Source organism: Pan paniscus, chromosome 6, assembly GCF_029289425.2.
Source record: "Pan paniscus chromosome 6, NHGRI_mPanPan1-v2.0_pri, whole genome shotgun sequence".
In the NCBI taxonomy this organism is placed as follows: domain Eukaryota; kingdom Metazoa; phylum Chordata; class Mammalia; order Primates; family Hominidae; genus Pan; species Pan paniscus.
The window spans coordinates 80,942,278-80,958,663 of NC_073255.2; the positions used below are offsets into that span (position 1 = coordinate 80,942,278).

Sequence of the window (16,386 nt, forward strand, 5' to 3'; positions counted from 1 at the left end):
GAGCAAGACTCCGTCTCAAAAAAAAAAAAAAAAAAAAAAAGCCTTCTCTTTGAAGGCTTAGCTCTGTATCTCTTAAACAGCAGTTATTCATGTCAGTTATTCATGTACCATCTGTGAATTTGGCCACATCACTGTACCACCTATACTATTATTTGCTTAGTATTTTCTTTTAAATCTACTTTACATGAATTTACTCCCCCTTTATGAAAAATTGAGGAACAGTTTACGTATAACAAATATACCCATTTTAATTATATAGTTTGTGTTTTGGAAGTTGTATATAGTGATATTACCACCAGCATGATCAAGATACAAAGCATTGACCTGGTGCAGTGGCTCACACCTGTAATTTCAACACTTTGGGAGGCCAAGGAAGGAGGATCTCTTGAGCCCAGGAGTTTGAGGGCAGCCAGGGCAACACAGTGAGACCCCTATCTCTATAAAAAATAAAAACTTAGCCAGGCTTGGTGGCATGCACCTGTAGTCCCAGCTACTTGGGAGGCTGAGGTGAGAGGATCGCTTGAGCCCAGGAGGGTGAGGCTGCAGGGAGCCACGATAGTGCCGCTGCACTTGGCCTGGGTGACAGAGTGAGACCCTGTCTCAGAAAATAAGTCCCCTACCCACCCACCCCAAAAAAGGTACAGAGCATTTCTGTCTCCCTGAAAATGTCCCTATGTCCCTTTGCAGTGGATCCCTGCCCTGCTTTCTGTCACTCTAGACCTCTTTACCCACCCATCCCATCCCTGCACCCCCGCCTTTTTTTTTTTTTTTTTTTTTTAACTTAGATTTGTGCTCAACTGTAATGTCTCTAAATTCTGGGATTTGAGGTGTGTGTTTGTGTGGGTTTTTTTTTTTCTCCAAATCACATAAAAGTGAGAGAGAGAGAGAGAGAGAGAGAGAGAGTGTGTGTGTGTGTGTGTATATATATATATATATTTTTTTTTTTTTTTTCTGAGACGGACTCTCACCCTGTCGCCCAGGCTGGAGTGCAATGGCGCCATCTCGGTTCACTGCAACCTCCGCCTCCCAGGTTCAAATGATTCTCCTGCCTCAGCCTCCTGAGTAGCTGGGGTTACAGGCACACCACCACGCCCAGGTAATTTTTTGTATCTTTAGTAGAGACGGGATTTCACCATGTTGGACAGGCTGGTCTCAAACTCCTATCGTGATCCGCCCGCCTCTGCCTCCCAAAGTGCCAGAATTACAGGCATGAGCCACCGCTGCCGGCCAAATGTATAATTTTTTAAATTCTCACTTTGGTGAACTGGTTTAACTGAGGAAAAGTGTTGATTAGTGTGTTTTCAAAAGATGAATTTTTTTTTTTTCCCCCTGAAACAGAGTCTTTCTCTGTCACCTAGGCTGGAGTGCAGTGGTGCATTCTTGGCTCACTGCAACCTCTACCTCCTGGGTTCAAGCGATTCTCCTGCCTCAGCTTCCTGAGTAGCTGGGATTACAGGTGCCCGCCATTGCACACGACTAGTTTTTGTATTTTTAGTAGAGATGGGGTTTTACCATCTTGGCCAGGCTGGTCTCGAACTCCTGACTTCGTGATCTGCCCACCCCGGCCTCCCAAAGTGCTGGGATTACAGGTGTGAGCCACTGCCTAAGATGAAAAAATTTTTAAAGTGACTAGTTCATTAATTCCCAAATCTTAGGCTCTAAAGACACCTTTTATTTCTATTGTAGTTACCAGTTTTTGAAGATATGATAAACAACTTTTTTTTTTTTTTTTGAGACGGAGTCTTGGTCTGTCGCCCAGGCTGGAGTGCAGTGGCACAATCTCGGCTTACTGCAAGCTCCGCCTCCCGGGTTCACGCCATTCTCCTGCCTCAGCCTCCCTAGTAGCTGGGACTACAGGCATCCGCCAGCACACCTGGCTAATTTTTTGTATTTCTAGTAGAGACGGGGTTTCTACTGTGTTAGCCAGGATGGTCTCCATCTGACCTCGTGATCCACCTGCCTCGGCCTCCCAAAGTGCTGGGATTACAGGTGTGAGCCACCGCGCCTGGCCTTGCCAATTTATAATTTTCCGTTAGCTTTTTTGAAAAGTTGAGAGTTGCTCCTTGACCTCCTTTACCATCTTACCTTGCATTTGATTCTTGACTTTTCCTCCAACATTTAAATTGTCAGAACTTTTAAGCAATTTTAACATTACATATGTAATATTTCTTCTGGTAGTGAGGGAATATTTTAATATCCCATACTGTCTGAAAGTGATAAAAATCACCTAGCATAAAAACGATTCTTGGCCAGGCACTGTGGCCCACATTTCTAATCTCAGCACTTTGGGAGGCCAAGGCAGGAGGATTGCTCGTGCAGCCAGGAGTTTGAGATCAGCCTGGGTGACGTAGTAGGACCATGTCTCTCCAAAAAATTTTTAAAAATTAGCTAAGTGTGGTGGCATGTGCCTGTAGCCATGTCTGCTCAGGGAGCTGAGGTTAGAGGATCACTTGAGCCCAGGAACTCAAGGCTGCAGCCAGCTATGATCATGCCACTGTGACAGCCTGGACAATAGAGCGAGGTCATGTCTCAAAAAAAAAAAAAAAGTTTGTAAAAAATGCTCACGAAGGTATGAATAGTAGGGCTTGTTTTATAAAATGAGCTAACTATTAAAGTCTCAGTTCTGGCTGCGTGCAGAGGCTCACGCCTGTAATCCCAGCACTTTGGGAGGCCAAGGCAGGCAGATTATCTGAGGGCAGGAGTTTGACCTGGCCAACATGGTAAGACCCCGTCTCTACTAAAAATACAAAAAAATTAGCTGAGCGTGATGGCGGGCGCCTGGAATCCCAGCTACTCAGGAGGCTGAGGCAGCAGAATCACTTGAACCCAGGAGGTGGAGGTTGCAGTGAGCCGAGATCAAGCCACTGCACTCCAGCCTGGGAGACAGAATGAGACTGCATCTCGAAAAAAGTCTCAGCTCTGTGACAGTGAGCATGCAATTGAATGGCTGTTCTTAGGAAAGGAGAATTAAATCATACCTATCATGCAACTGTGTTAGATAAAATTGTAGCAAAAATATTGAACCCACGTCATTTATACAACAGAATTAACTGTACTTGAAATATAATTTATGAATTTGTAGAGAGGCAAAACTGTGTCTAAATTCTCAGCAATTAGTATCTATCAGAAAATGTGCATGTAGATATACCCACTCTGTAAATGCTTTGTTGCACTTTTTTTGGTTTTGGGATTTTTGTTTGAGACAGAGTCTTGCTCTGCTGCCCAGGCTAGAGTGCAGTGGCGCGTTCTTGGCTAACTGCAAGCTCCGCCTCCCAGGTTCGAGTGATTCTTGTGCCTCAGCCTCCTGAGTAGCTGGGACTACAGGCGCACACCGCCACGCCCAGCTAATATTTGTATTTTTAGTAGACACGGGGTTTCACCATGTTGGCCAGGCTGGTCTCAAACTCTTGACACTGGGTGATCTGCCCCGCTTTGGCCTCCCAAAGTGCTGGTTTTACAGGTGTGAGCCACCATGCCTGGCCATGCTTTCACTCTTAAAAATGCTTGGGTTTAAGAGTTGGTGGAAAAAGGAAAAAAAAAAAAAAAGCCCTGATCTGGATGATGAGTTTACGGCCATCTAGTTGAGACTGTTGTAAAGTAGAAATTTTCCCTGTAAAGAGTCACTTTCTTCCCAGGTGAAAACATTAATCAAGCAAGGATAATCTTTAAAATTAAACCTTAGTTCTAAATATGATTTTTGAGTACAAGCTTTTTTAAAGTGTTGAGTTGCTTCATTTACTTACTTGATAAAATTGAGAAGCAGTATTGCCCAGTGGTTAAGAGCACTGGTCCTAGAATTTTACTTAGTTTTAAATTCTGGCTCTAAAATGTACTATGATTTGGGGCTTGTGAGGAAGTAATGTGTGTAGAGGTGTTAATTATTAGCACAATGCCTGGAATATAGTAAGCAACCCAGTAAGTGTTAGTAATTATAAGGATCATAAATCTGATTGAATACTTACTCTGTGTCTGACCCTGCACTCAGTGCTAAGGGATTCAGAAATTATTTGACATTCTTCCGAGGAACTTGACATAGAATACTGTTTTTCCTTTGTTTTTTTGTTTTTTGAGATGGAATTTTGCTGTCGCCTAGGCTGGAGTGCAGTGGCACCATCTCTGCTCACTGCAGCCTCCGCCTCCCAGGTTCAAGCAGTTCTCCTGCCTCAGTCTCCCGAATAGCTGGGATTACAGGCACCCCCCACCACGCCTGGCTAATTTCTGTATTTTTAGTAGAGACGGGGTTTTGCTATGTTGGCCAGGCTGGTCTCAAGCACCTGGCCTCAGGTGATCCACCAACCTTGGCCTCCCAAAGTGCTGGGATTACAGGTGTGAGCCACTGCGCCTGGCCTGTTTTTTTTTTTCTGCCAACATTATCAAACAGTTTCCTATGTACTAACTAATAGACATCTTTATACATCTTTATACAATTTAATTCTTTTTTTTTTTTTTTTTTTTTTTTTTTTTTGCTATACAGGTTCATTTTATTGAGTGGAAAGCTTACAAAAGGTCCACTGGCCCCTTCCCTCCCCACGTGACACTCATTCCTTCCAATGCAAACTCTGGTGTATCCACACTCACTTCTGTGTCACTGGTTTCCCCCAACAAGGCACAAAGGGCGGGTGCTTCCAAAGGATCCCTTGCTCCTGGCAGCAGGACTTTCAGTGCTGGGTGTCTTGTGCAAATGGTGGCTGAAAGCAGGACTGTTAGTTCACTCAGACACTGGGATCTTCCTTACTCCTGAAGAGGGGCTTGGCTCCAGGCCCACAGTACTCGTTGTAGATGAGCTTGAAGAGGAAGAGGTGGAAGAGGGTGATGAGGGAGGCCAAGCTGAACCAGAAGAGGAAGGGCAGCCCGGGGTCCTGCTGAGCCATGTGCTCATGATGGGCCAGGATGGCCTTGAGGTGCAGTGTGTGCCGCAGGTCCTGCAGGTGTGTGAGGTCGGTGGAGATGTAGAGCAGTGGCGTGATGGGCTGTGTCACCATGACCGAGAAGGTGTGGCCCGTGGGCGCCGAGGTCAGCTCCACTGGCTCGTCCAGGCAGCCTGCCTTGCAGGCATAGATCTTGACAGGCTGGCCACCGGACTCCACGGACTCATGTAGGTAGGGCTTGCCCTCGGCATCCGCCAGCACGGCCAGGTTGATATGGTCGTTCATGTAGCAGATGCCACGCAATGCATAGCTGTTCTGCAGCACGTCGGGGTCGGCCTGGAACTGGAGGTGGTTCTCTGTGAACTGCAGCCCCCCGAAGCTGAGCACCATGCCCTGCAGGATGCCTGGGGCACCCACCTTCACCAGCCCCTTGCAGCCACGCTTCTGGAGGGTCAGCCTCCACAGGTCAGAGAGCTGCAGGATCTGCTGGACGGAGGACAGCCGCCCCGGCCACAGGTTCTCGGCGTGCATGGTGGCGTGCCCGCTGAAGCAGTGATCTTCATAGTTGAGCGTCGACTCCATCTGGTCTCGCTCCCTGTGGCTCAGGGAGGGGCTGAGCAGCGGGGCTGGCGAGCAGGAGAGCATGTAATAGAGCGTCAGGTTCACGGCGAGGCCAGACGGCCTGTGGGTGTCAGTGATCTTCTTCATTTCCACTCCTGGGCTGAAGAGCTGAGCCCAGAGGAGCTGGTGGTCTTGAAGCAGCTCCGCCGCTGGCATCTCCAAGAGCTCCAGCATTTCCTTCTGTGCCAAGTCCTGCAGCGCCTTGAGCTCCTTGGCTGCTTTGCTTTTGGGCACCTGGGGGTTAATGGGGCCAGAGACGTGCACCACCCACAGCACCGTCTCATCCAGCTGCGTCTTGGGAGCCACTTGGAGGCGGTTCACCAGCTTCTTGGCGGCCACCACCACCAGGTGCACCAACCCAGTGGGCGTAGGCGGGGACCGGCCTGAGTAGAGGAGGAACTGATGGTCTCCGACCTTCTCCAGGGTACTGGTGAAGGCCTTGGGGGCTGGGCCGGCAGTGGGCCCCACAGTCTGCAGCGCGGTCACGCGCTCCGTGGGGTTGTTGAGCTGGATGCGCTGCAGGTAGACGTGGGGTCGGCCCCTGTGCGCCAGAAAGCCCTCTTGCAGCAGCACGCAGTCGCGGCCGGACCCCGCGGCAAGGCCAGAGACGGAGGCGGGCCCGGGGCCAGCGGCCACGGGGCCAGGACCTGGGGACCCCAGCTGCAGGCAACGCACGCGGCGCAGCAGCCCCTCCCGCAGCAGCAGCACCGCCTCTCCAGCTTCAGCCAGCGCGCTCAGCGGGCGCAGCTGCACGAAGGGCACAAAGTCCGGCGCCACGGCGGGCTCCCGCTCCCCGGGAGTCACCCACAGCCGATTGGCAGCCACGTCCAGGGCCAGGAAGCCGTTGGCCACCAGGGCCGGCACTCCAGGGCCCAGCGGTACCGCCTCGCCGCGCTCCCGCAGGCCGCGCCAGGCGCGGGTGGCCGCCTCCAGGCAGGCAGACGGCTCGGTGGCGCCCAGCTCACCCCGGGACCAGGGCAGCAGGTGCAGGCCGCCCGCTGCCCGCTGCGCGCCGGACCCCCCCAAACCACAGAAGCAGCAGTAGGAGGCCAAGCAGGCAGAGGAGGCGGCGGGCCCAGCTGCTCGACAGCAGTCCCGGCAGCCCCTTGAGCCCCTGCTGCAGCCACATCGGGCCGCCAGGCGCGGGCAAGGGCGCGAGGGCGGCCGCCGGGCCCGCCGCCCAGCCCACCGGCCCGGCCGCCCGCGCCTCACTGCCCGCCCCAGACCGCGGCGCCCACCCCGGCCCCCGCCGCAACCGCCGCAGCAGCCGCCATCGCTGCTTCCTCCTCCTTCTCCTACAATTTAATTCTTCATTTAGGTTTGTGTCTGGCTGTTGCCCTGGTGTTGTTTATTAATGTTGATCATACAGCTATTTTGGCATTGCCCACAGCTATTGAGGATAAGAAATGTGATGAAGAAAGTGGTAGCTGCCCTCAGTAGAAGCTTATGAAGACGCTGTTTTTAGTTTTAAGGGATCAGTTAATCTACAACTTTTCATAGAGCATTCATTGGTTTAGATCTTAATATTATCCTGAAACTGGATAATACTTTATATTTTGAATTATCCAATTAATGCAACAAACACATGAGGGTCTATGGCATTGGAGTCATTGTTCACATTTATTCACCCAAACTTAACAGTGCTGCTTTTCCTACCCACCCACTCCCCCCTGGGCTTACTCCCTGAAGAGCAAGAACGATTTATTTATTTTTATTTAATTTTTTGAGACAGTCTTGCTCTGGCGCCAAGGCTGAAGTGCAGTGTCGCAATTTCAGCTCACTGCAGCCTCCACCTCCTGGGTTCAAGCGATTCTCCTGCCTCAGCCTTCCGAGTACCTAGGACTACAGGCATACGTGACCATGCCCAGCTAATTTTTGTATTTTTAGTAGAGACGGGATTTTGCCATGTTGGCCAAGCTGGTCTCGAACTCCTGGGCCTCAGGTGATCCGTCCACCTCGGCCTCCCAACGTGCTGGGATTATAGTCGTGAGCCACTGCACCCGGCCAGCAAGAACAATTTAAACATAAGCCAGTTTACGTTTACGTAAACTGCATGTGCACTCCAGAGTCAGAGATTCACCTGGGGATTGTGAATCTGCATTTCCCTCCTGCCTTTCAGTTTAAGCATCTTGTCATTACACGGGATTTTAGTGTTTATAAATGCATGTTCACACAATGTGGCTTCTAAACTATTTTGTGTGTATATATATGTATTATATATGTATATAGATATATGTGTGTGTGTGTGTGTGTGTGTGTGTGTGTATTTGTTGTTGTCGAGACAGGTTCTCACTCTGTTGACCAGGCTGGAGTGCAGTGGTGTGATCATGGCTCACCACCAGAGCCTCAACCTCCCAGGCTCAAGTGATCATCCCACCTAAACCTCCCAAGTAGTTGGGACTACAGGCATGCACCACCACACCTGGCTGATTTTTGTATTTTTTGCAGATATGGGGTTTTGTCATATTGCCTAAGCTGTATTTTGTCTGTCTATTTTTTTTTTTGTGACAGGTTGTTGCTCTGTCACCCAGGCAGTGGCACAATCTTGTCTCACTGTAGCCTTGACCTCCTGGGCTCAAGCAATCCTCTTGCCTCAGCCTCCTGAGTAGCTGAGACCAGAGGCATGCACTACCATGCCCGGCTTACTTTTTTTGTATTTTTTGTAGAGACGAGATTTTGCCATGTTGCCCAGGCTCATCTCAAACTCCCGGACTCAACTGATCCTCCTGCCTTGACCTCTCAAAGTGCTGGGATTACAGGCATGAGCCACCACACCTGGCATAGTTTATCTATTCGTAACAGAAATATTCATTATAATTCTATTGAAAGAAATAGCTGTGTTGCACTTAGAGAACAGTATGTTGATATCCACTCTGGCATGCCTTCCTAAGGGATTTTCAGGTTAATATGACAATTGGAGAATTGAGCCAACTTTAGACCCGTGGTGTAAAGAGAAGTCAAAATTAGTAGGAGTCTGAATCCTTGTCTTCAAGAAGCTTGTAATCTAATTGGAGAGCACATTTATACTGGAAAGCACATCTATAAAACAATTCACAGTAAAGGGTGTAAGGAATCATGAGGATAAATGGCAGCCACAAAAACTGCAAGCATTCTGTCCCATTGTCCCCATAAATACAACCAACATTTTCAAGCAACAAGTCTAGATTTTTGGTTTAGGAAAAAAGGCATCAGTATCATTAGAGGGGATGGGAAAGAGCAAAAGTGGCTTTATCTGTAAAGGCTTCCTGGAATTATTGACTTGTAATTGAACAGGTGCTAGGAGAGAGATAGATAAAAGTCATGAGGATGTTTCAGACACGATGGTCGTTGGGAGCATGAAGGTGTGAATCAAGCCAAACTGTTTATCTTATCATTTGGCTAGATGGTAGGGGACACACGGGAGTGTCACAGCAGTGAGGATCGTCAGGAGCATCACCAGCTGACTCAGGGGTGAAGATAAATTCTCTTGACCATCATATTCCTCATTCTCCTCACTGTCAGCACTGAGGCCTTTTTCGAGTGCTTTCTGAGCCTTCTCATAGTTAAAGTGGTGAATTTTATTGAAAACACTTGTTTTAAAATTTGTCTATTTTATCTAAAAATTTGGTCGTGGCTAAATGATTACCTTGTAAGCCCTTGTGGGAGCCAGTGTGATATAATAGAGGTCAGAAACAGGAGTCAGGGACCCCAGGTTTTGGCACCTCATTGTCATTTATTAGCTCCATGACCATAGGCAAGTCGCTTAACCTCTCTGCATCTTAGTTTCCTCATCTCCAAAATGTTAGACCAGAATCAGACGTTTTTATGCTATACTTTTTTTTTTTTTTTTTTTTTTGAGACAGGGTTTTACTCTGTACCAGGCTGGAGCGCAGTGATACAATCATAGCTTACTGTAGCCTCAAACTCCCAGGCTCAAGCGATCCTCCTACCTCTGCCTCCCAAGTAGCTAGGACTACAGGTGTGCACCACCACACCCAGCTAATTTATTTCTCACTATGTTGCCCAAGCTGATCTGAAACTCCTGGCCTCAAGTGATTCTTCTGCCTTGGCCTCCCAAAGAATTTTTTTTTTCTTTTCAATGACACTTTAAAAAAAATTTTTTTTTTAATTTTTTAAAATTATACTTTAATTTTTAGGGTACGTGTGCACAACATGCAGGTTTGTTACATATGTATACATGTGCCATGTTGGTGTGCCGCACCCATTAACTCTTCATTTAACATTAGGTATATCTCCTAATGCTATCCCTCCTCCCTCCCCCCACCCCACAACAAGCAACAGTGTATGATGTTCCCCTTCCTGTGTCCATGTATTCTCATTGTTCGATTCCCACCTATGAGTGAGAACATGCGGTGTTTGGTGTTTTGTCCTTGAGAGAGTTTGCTGAGAATGATGGTTTCAAGCTTCATCCATGTCCCTACAAAGGACATGAACTCACCATTTTTTATGGCTGCATAGTATTCCATGGTGTATATGTGCCACATTTTCTTAATCCAGTCTATCATTGATGGACATTTGGGTTGGTTCCAAGTCTTTGCTATTCTGAATAGTGCCACAATAAACATACGTGTGCATGTGTCTTTATAGTGGCATGATTTATAATCCTTTCGGTATATACCCAGTAATGGGATGGCTGGGTCAAATGGGATTTCTAGTTCTAGATCCCTGAGGAATCACCACACTGTCTTCCACAATGGTTGAACTAGTTTAGAGTCCCACCAACAGTGTAAAAGTGTTCCTATTTCTCCACATCCTCTCCAGCACCTGTTGTTTCCTGACTTTTTAATGATCACCATTCTAACTGGTGTGAGATGGTATCTCATTGTGGTTTTGATTTGCATTTCTCTGATGGCCAGTGATGATGAGCATTTTTTCATGTGTCTTTTGGCTGCATAAATGTCTTCTTTTGAGAAGTGTCTGTTCATATCCTTCACCCACTTTTTGATGGGGTTGTTTTTTTCTTGTAAATTTGTTTGAGTTCATTGTAGATTCTGGATATTAGCCCTTTGTCAGGTGAGTAGACTGCAAAAATTTTCTCCCATTCTGTAGGTTGCCTGTTCACTGTGATGGTAGTTTCTTTTGCTTTGCAGAAGCTCTTTAGTTTAATTAGATCCCATTTGTCAGTTTTGGCTTTTGTTGCCATTGCTTTTGGTGGTTTAGACATGAAGTCCTTGCCCATGCCTGGGTCCTGAATGGTATTGCCTAGGTTTTCTTCTAGGGTTTTTATGGTTTTAGGTCTAACATTTAAGTCTTTAATCCATCTTGAATTAATTTTTGTATAAGATGTAAGGAAGGGATCCAGTTTCAGCTTTCTACATATGGCTGGCCAGTTTTCCCAGCACCATTTATTAAAAAGGGAATCCTTTCCCCATTTCTTGTTTTTGTCAGGTTTGCCAAAGATCAGATAGTTGTAGATATGCGGCATTATTTCTGAGGGCTCTATTCTGTTCCATTGGTCTATATCTCTGTTTTGGTACCAGTACCATGCTGTTTTGGTTACTGTAGCCTTGTAGTATAGTTTGAAGTCAGGTAGCATGATGCCTCCAGCTTTGTTTTTCTGGCTTAGGAGTGACTTGGCAATGCGGGCTCTTTTTTGGTTCCATATGAACTTTAAAGTAGTTTTTTCCAATTCTGTGAAGAAAGTCATTGGTAGCTTGATGGGGATGGCATTGAATCTATAAATTACCTTGGGCAGTGTGGCCGTTTTCACGATATTGATTCTTCCTACCCATGAGTGTGGAATGTTCTTCCATTTGTTTGTATCCTCTTTTATTTCATTGAGCAGTGGTTTGTAGTTTTCCTTGAAGAGGTCCTTCACATCCCTTGTAAGTTGGATTCCTGAGTATTTTATTCTCTTTGAAGCAATTGTGAATGGGAGTTCACTCATGATTTGGCTCTCTGTTTGTCTGTTATTGGTGTATAAGAATGCTTGTGATTTTTGCACATTGATTCTGTATCCTGAGACTTTGTTGAAGTTGCCTATCAGTTTAAGGAGATTTTGGGCTGAGACGATGGGGTTTTCTAGATATACAGTCATGTCATCTGCAAACAGGGAGAATTTGACTTCCTCTTTTCCTAATTGAATACCCTTTATTTCCTTCTCCTGCCTCATTGCCCTGGCCAGAACTTCCCACACTGTGTTGAATAGGAGTGGTGAGAGAGGGCATCCCTGTCTTGTGCCAGTTTTCAAAGGGAATGCTTCCAGTTTTTGCCCATTCAGTATGATATTGGCTGTGGGTTTGTCATAGATAGCTCTTATTATTTTGAGATACAGTCCATCAATACCCAGTTTATTGAGAGTTTTTAGCATGAAGGGTTGTTGAATTTTGTCAAAGGCCGTTCTGCATGTATTGAGATAATCGTATGGTTTTTGTTGTTGGTTCTGTTTATATGCTGGATTACATTTATTGATTTGCGTATGTTGAACCAGCCTTGCATCCCAGGGATGAAGCCCACTTGATCATGCTGGATAAGCTTTTTCATGTGCTGCTGGATTCAGTTTGCCAGTGTTTTGTTGAGGATTTTTGCATCGATGTTCATCAGGGATATTGGTCTAAAATTCTCTTTTTTTGTTGTGTCTCTGCCAGGCTTTGGTATCAGGATGATGCTGGCCTCATAAAATGAGTTAGGGAGGATTTCCTCTTTTTCTATTGATTGGAATCGTTTCAGAAGGAATGGTACCAGCTCCTCCTTTTACCTCTGGTAGAATTCGGCTGTGAATCCATCTGGTCCCGGACTTTTTTTGGTTGGTAAGCTCTTAATTATTGCCACAATTTCAGAGCCTGTTATTGGTCTATTCAGAGATTCAACTTCTTCCTGGTTTAGTCTTGGGAGGGTGTATGTGTCGAGGAATGTATCCATTTCTTCTAGATTTTCTAGTTTATTTGCGTAGAGGTGTTTATAGTATTCTGTGATGGTAGTTTGTATTTCTGTGGGATTGGTGGTGATATCCCCTTTATCATTCAATGAAACTTTTTACAAATAAAAACTTTACTACTTTACTCAAAACCCTGTTATACAAAACAGAACTGATCTGCTAGGGAGTTAGAAGTCCCAACTGCTTACCTAACCCTTCCTTCTCAGAGTCCTCCCAGGGACCTTAAGGCTCAGGAGAACACAGCTGGAAAATCCCTGGACTAGATCCCTTAGGTCCCTTCTAGAATGTAACAATTTCTGAATCTTATATTGATAAATGGAGTGGAATTTCTTAAAAACAATTTTCAGGAGGCAATGCAGTTTTAAATACGTACGTATTGTATGCCATGCTGTAAGATATTGCTAGATACAGTGAGCAATAGGAAAAGGTAAACACAGCTCTTCCTTTAAGCAGCACACTTAGAAGAGTAAGAGGGGAACAAAAGAGCTATAACTTATATATGATATTGTATGTATTATATGTAATATAATATATAATATATAATTTATTGTTATAACACAACTCATACTACATAGATTGAAGTCAACAAGAATTTTCTCCCTAAAAATAACTACAGAGATTAAGAATAGCAAAAGGAAAATGAATGCGTATGTTTTAATTCTGCAAAAAGTTCGGGCACAGTGACTCAGCCTGTAATCCCAGCAGAAGGATAACTTGAGCTCAGGAGTTTGAGACCAGCCTGTGCAGCATAATGAGACCTTGTATCTACAAAAAAATTTTGAAAATTAGCCAGGCATGGTGGCGAGCACTTGTATTCCCAGGTACTCAGGAGGCTGAGGTGGGAGGATCACTTGATCCCTGGAGGTCAACGCTGCAGTGAGCCACGATCAAACCACTGTACCCCAGCCTGTGTAACAGAGCGACTGCCTCAAAAATAATATTTGTCAAAATAGCTTGTCTTTGTATCACTGCCACATTGCTTGTCTGAAGCGAAGCTGACTCACTTTGTTATCATAAGTGATCTTACCAAAGACCAAGTTGTCCAGTTGCCTTGGAGTGTAGGTCGTGCGTTGCCAGTACCCTGGGGCTGTGTACAATGGCCAGGCTGAGGGGACCTTGTGGTTACCCCCATGGGACTTGTAACTTGTCAAGTGGGAAGGTGGTACCAAGTGAAGAAGGGTAGGGTCCTTGGTTTTGGCCTCACGTGGTTCTTCCCAGAATGAATGGTGAAAAAATTATAATTCTGCAGAAAAATTTAAATTCTATTTTACTTACTTTTTGGATGGGAGATAGGTGTACACATGGCACTAAAATTCAAAAGGAACTTAAGGAGGCCAGGCACGGTGGCTCACACCTGCAATCCCAGCACTTTGGGAAGCCAAGGTGGGCAGATCACTTGAGGTCAAGAGTTCGAGACTAGCATGGCCAACATGGTGAAACCCCCCCGTCTCTACTAAAAATACAAAAATTAGCTGGGCATGGCGGTGTGTGCCTGTAATCCCAGCTACTTGGGAGGCTGAGGCAAGAGAATCACTTGAACCCAGGAGGCAGAGGTTGCAGTGAGCAAGGTCATGCCATTGCACTCTAGTCTGGGCAACAGAGTAAGACTCCATCTCAAAAAATAAAAATAAAAACAGCGTCTTCCTCTAGGAAGTGGGGCTGGAAGACTTTTACTTTTTCTGTTATACTTTTGTACTATTGCAAGTTTTAAAATCATGTATTTCACAGTAAATCCAGAAGAAATTATGCACTTAATTTTTCTGGGTGAATTGTGTTATAGAGGTAATAGAGGATTATTAAATCATAGGATACACGGAGAGGAGTTTAGTGTGATAAGATCCAAACAGATTGGCAAATTTCGAAGAACTTTACTGCTAGGCCAACACGTTTAGATTCCAAAATAGAACAAACATATTTAGAAGCAATATTCTGGCCCTTTAACAGTTTATTCTGTTTGTTTGTTTTTCCTTCTTTGATTACTTACAGTTGTAATACCTTTTAAAGACATTTTATCTCTTCCTTATTCCAAATTTAAATTAATACATAGAGTATGTATATTTACAAAATATGTTAACTAAATGAATTATTTTTGAATTATTTTGAGACTTTCTAAAATAGTTTAAAGTATCTTGAGTTGTCATGAAACTAACTTTGAAAGGTGCTGATTTAAAGTGACAATATTTGTGGCCATGCAAGAAAAGAGGCACTGGACATTTTAATAAGCAGTTTAATAGAATTTAAATATATGACATCCAATTACCGACAGAATACAAAGCATCATAAAGTATGATTTGCAGACATATTTTATAAATTGGAACACCTTAAGGATTCATGGCATTTGTGTAAAATGTGTGGTCGTTAACACATTTTAATACATTGATTCTATTGTGGAAGGTCGTGTGACATGGAATGTTAAACAATTAAAATGGTCAAATGTACTTCCATGTTTATGTGATTTGCATTCATAGGAAGAAAATGGGTAATGCCGAAGGAACATTGGCCTAGAGAAGCTTACTGAAGCAAGGGAATTTGGAGTAAGACTTTCTCCCGCTGCAGCTTTTTGCCCCCCGCTGCCGCGGCTTTTTGCCCGCCGAGGCTTTTTGCCCGCCGCGGCTTTTTGCCCCCCCACCGCCGCGGCTTTTTGCCCGCCGCGGTTTTTTGCCCCCCGCCGCCGCGGCTTTTTGCCGCCGCCGCTTTTTGCCCCCCGCCGCCGCGGCTTTTTGCGCCCGTCGCCCTGGCTTTTTGCCCTCGCGGCCGCGGCTTTTTGCTCCCCGCCGCCACGGCTTTTTGTGGTTTTTTTGCCCCAGCTCCCACTGCTTTTTGTCCCCCCCCGCCGCGGCTTTATGCCCCCGCCCCGGCGGCTTTCTTCCGCCGCGGCTTTTTGCCCCGCCGCCGCGCATTTTTGCCGCCGCGGCTTTTTGCCCCCGTCGCCGCGGCTTTTTGCCCCCGTCGCCGCGGCTTTCTGCTCCCGCCGCCGCAGCTCTGAGGGCGGGAGCGGCAGACTCCGCTGCCAGCTCTACTGGCGTCCTGGCAAGGGCAGCGCCGAGGAGCGCTCCCGGTCCAGCTCTCCCGGCTCGGGGGTTCCTTGCCTAGGCGCCCGAGCCCCGGGCTCCCTGCCTCGGCCGCTGTGGCCTGCATAGAGCGGCACTGCGCGCGGAGGCAATGGGAGAGAAGAAGGAGGGCGGTGGCGCGGGTGATGCAGCGGCCGCTGAGGGTGGCGCAGGGGGCGCGGCCAGCCCGGGGCTGCAGCAGTGCGGACAGCTCCAGAAGTTCATCGGCATCTCCATTGGCAGCCTGCGCGGGCTGGGCACCAAGTGTGCTGTGTCCAATGACCTCACCAAGCAGGAGATACGGACCCTGGAGGTAAGGGGTTTGGGGACCTGGGCTGGGCTCGAGGAGCGGCCCGGACACCTCCCTTGAGGCCCCAGTTCACTCCTGGCCGAGTTGCATCCTTGAGCCCGCGTCGTGCCCTTGGAGGCTTCCCCTCCCTCCTGCACTCGCTGATGCGGCAGCCGAGGGACCCGGGACCAGCCCTCACCTTGGGCAGGATTTGTGGGGCGGGTGCTTGGTGGGAACTGGGATGGAGGCTCTAGGGTCCCGTGGGGCGAGGGGGGGGTGGGTGGTCTGCGCACGGACATCCCCTTACCCCCCGAATTTCCATCTGGTCCAGCCCTCTCATCTTGTAGGTGAGGAAACCAAAGGCCTGAGGGAGAACTGACTTGCCAGGAACCCCTGTTAAGGAGAATTAACAAAGTGTGGTTATTAAAGGAGAACTGAGTTGGGAGTCAGACCTGGAGTCCCACACCCTTGGTTAAGTCATTATACCACCTTGAGTCTGGCCTGGTGACTGAGGGTGAGCCACTCCATCCTCGTCTGATTGTGGGGTCTTGACCTCAAGGGGTTTCGTGCAGGAAGAAGCAAATGGGTTTGCTTTCCTAGCTCTGTCCAGTACCTTAGGGACCCTGAGGACTGAAGAGATTCTTGGAGAGCCATCTGGTGTATGTCATGGGTGGGCATTTC

General features: G+C 47.0%; 1 protein-coding gene and 1 pseudogene across 1 annotated transcript in view; one reads left to right on the forward strand and one right to left on the reverse strand.

Moving 5' to 3' along the window:
* Nucleotides 1–4,427: 4,427 nt before the first annotated feature.
* Nucleotides 4,428–6,755, reverse strand: LOC129398219 (uncharacterized protein KIAA2013-like; annotated as a pseudogene).
* Nucleotides 6,756–15,562: 8,807 nt separating this feature from the next.
* The window catches only part of LOC100982215 (integrator complex subunit 4-like protein 2), a 50,151-nt gene continuing 49,327 nt past the window's right edge, over nt 15,563–16,386 (forward strand). Inside the window, 1 exon segment of the mRNA XM_063605763.1 lies at nt 15,563–15,728. Within this exon segment, the coding sequence (XP_063461833.1) occupies nt 15,563–15,728 (166 nt within the window).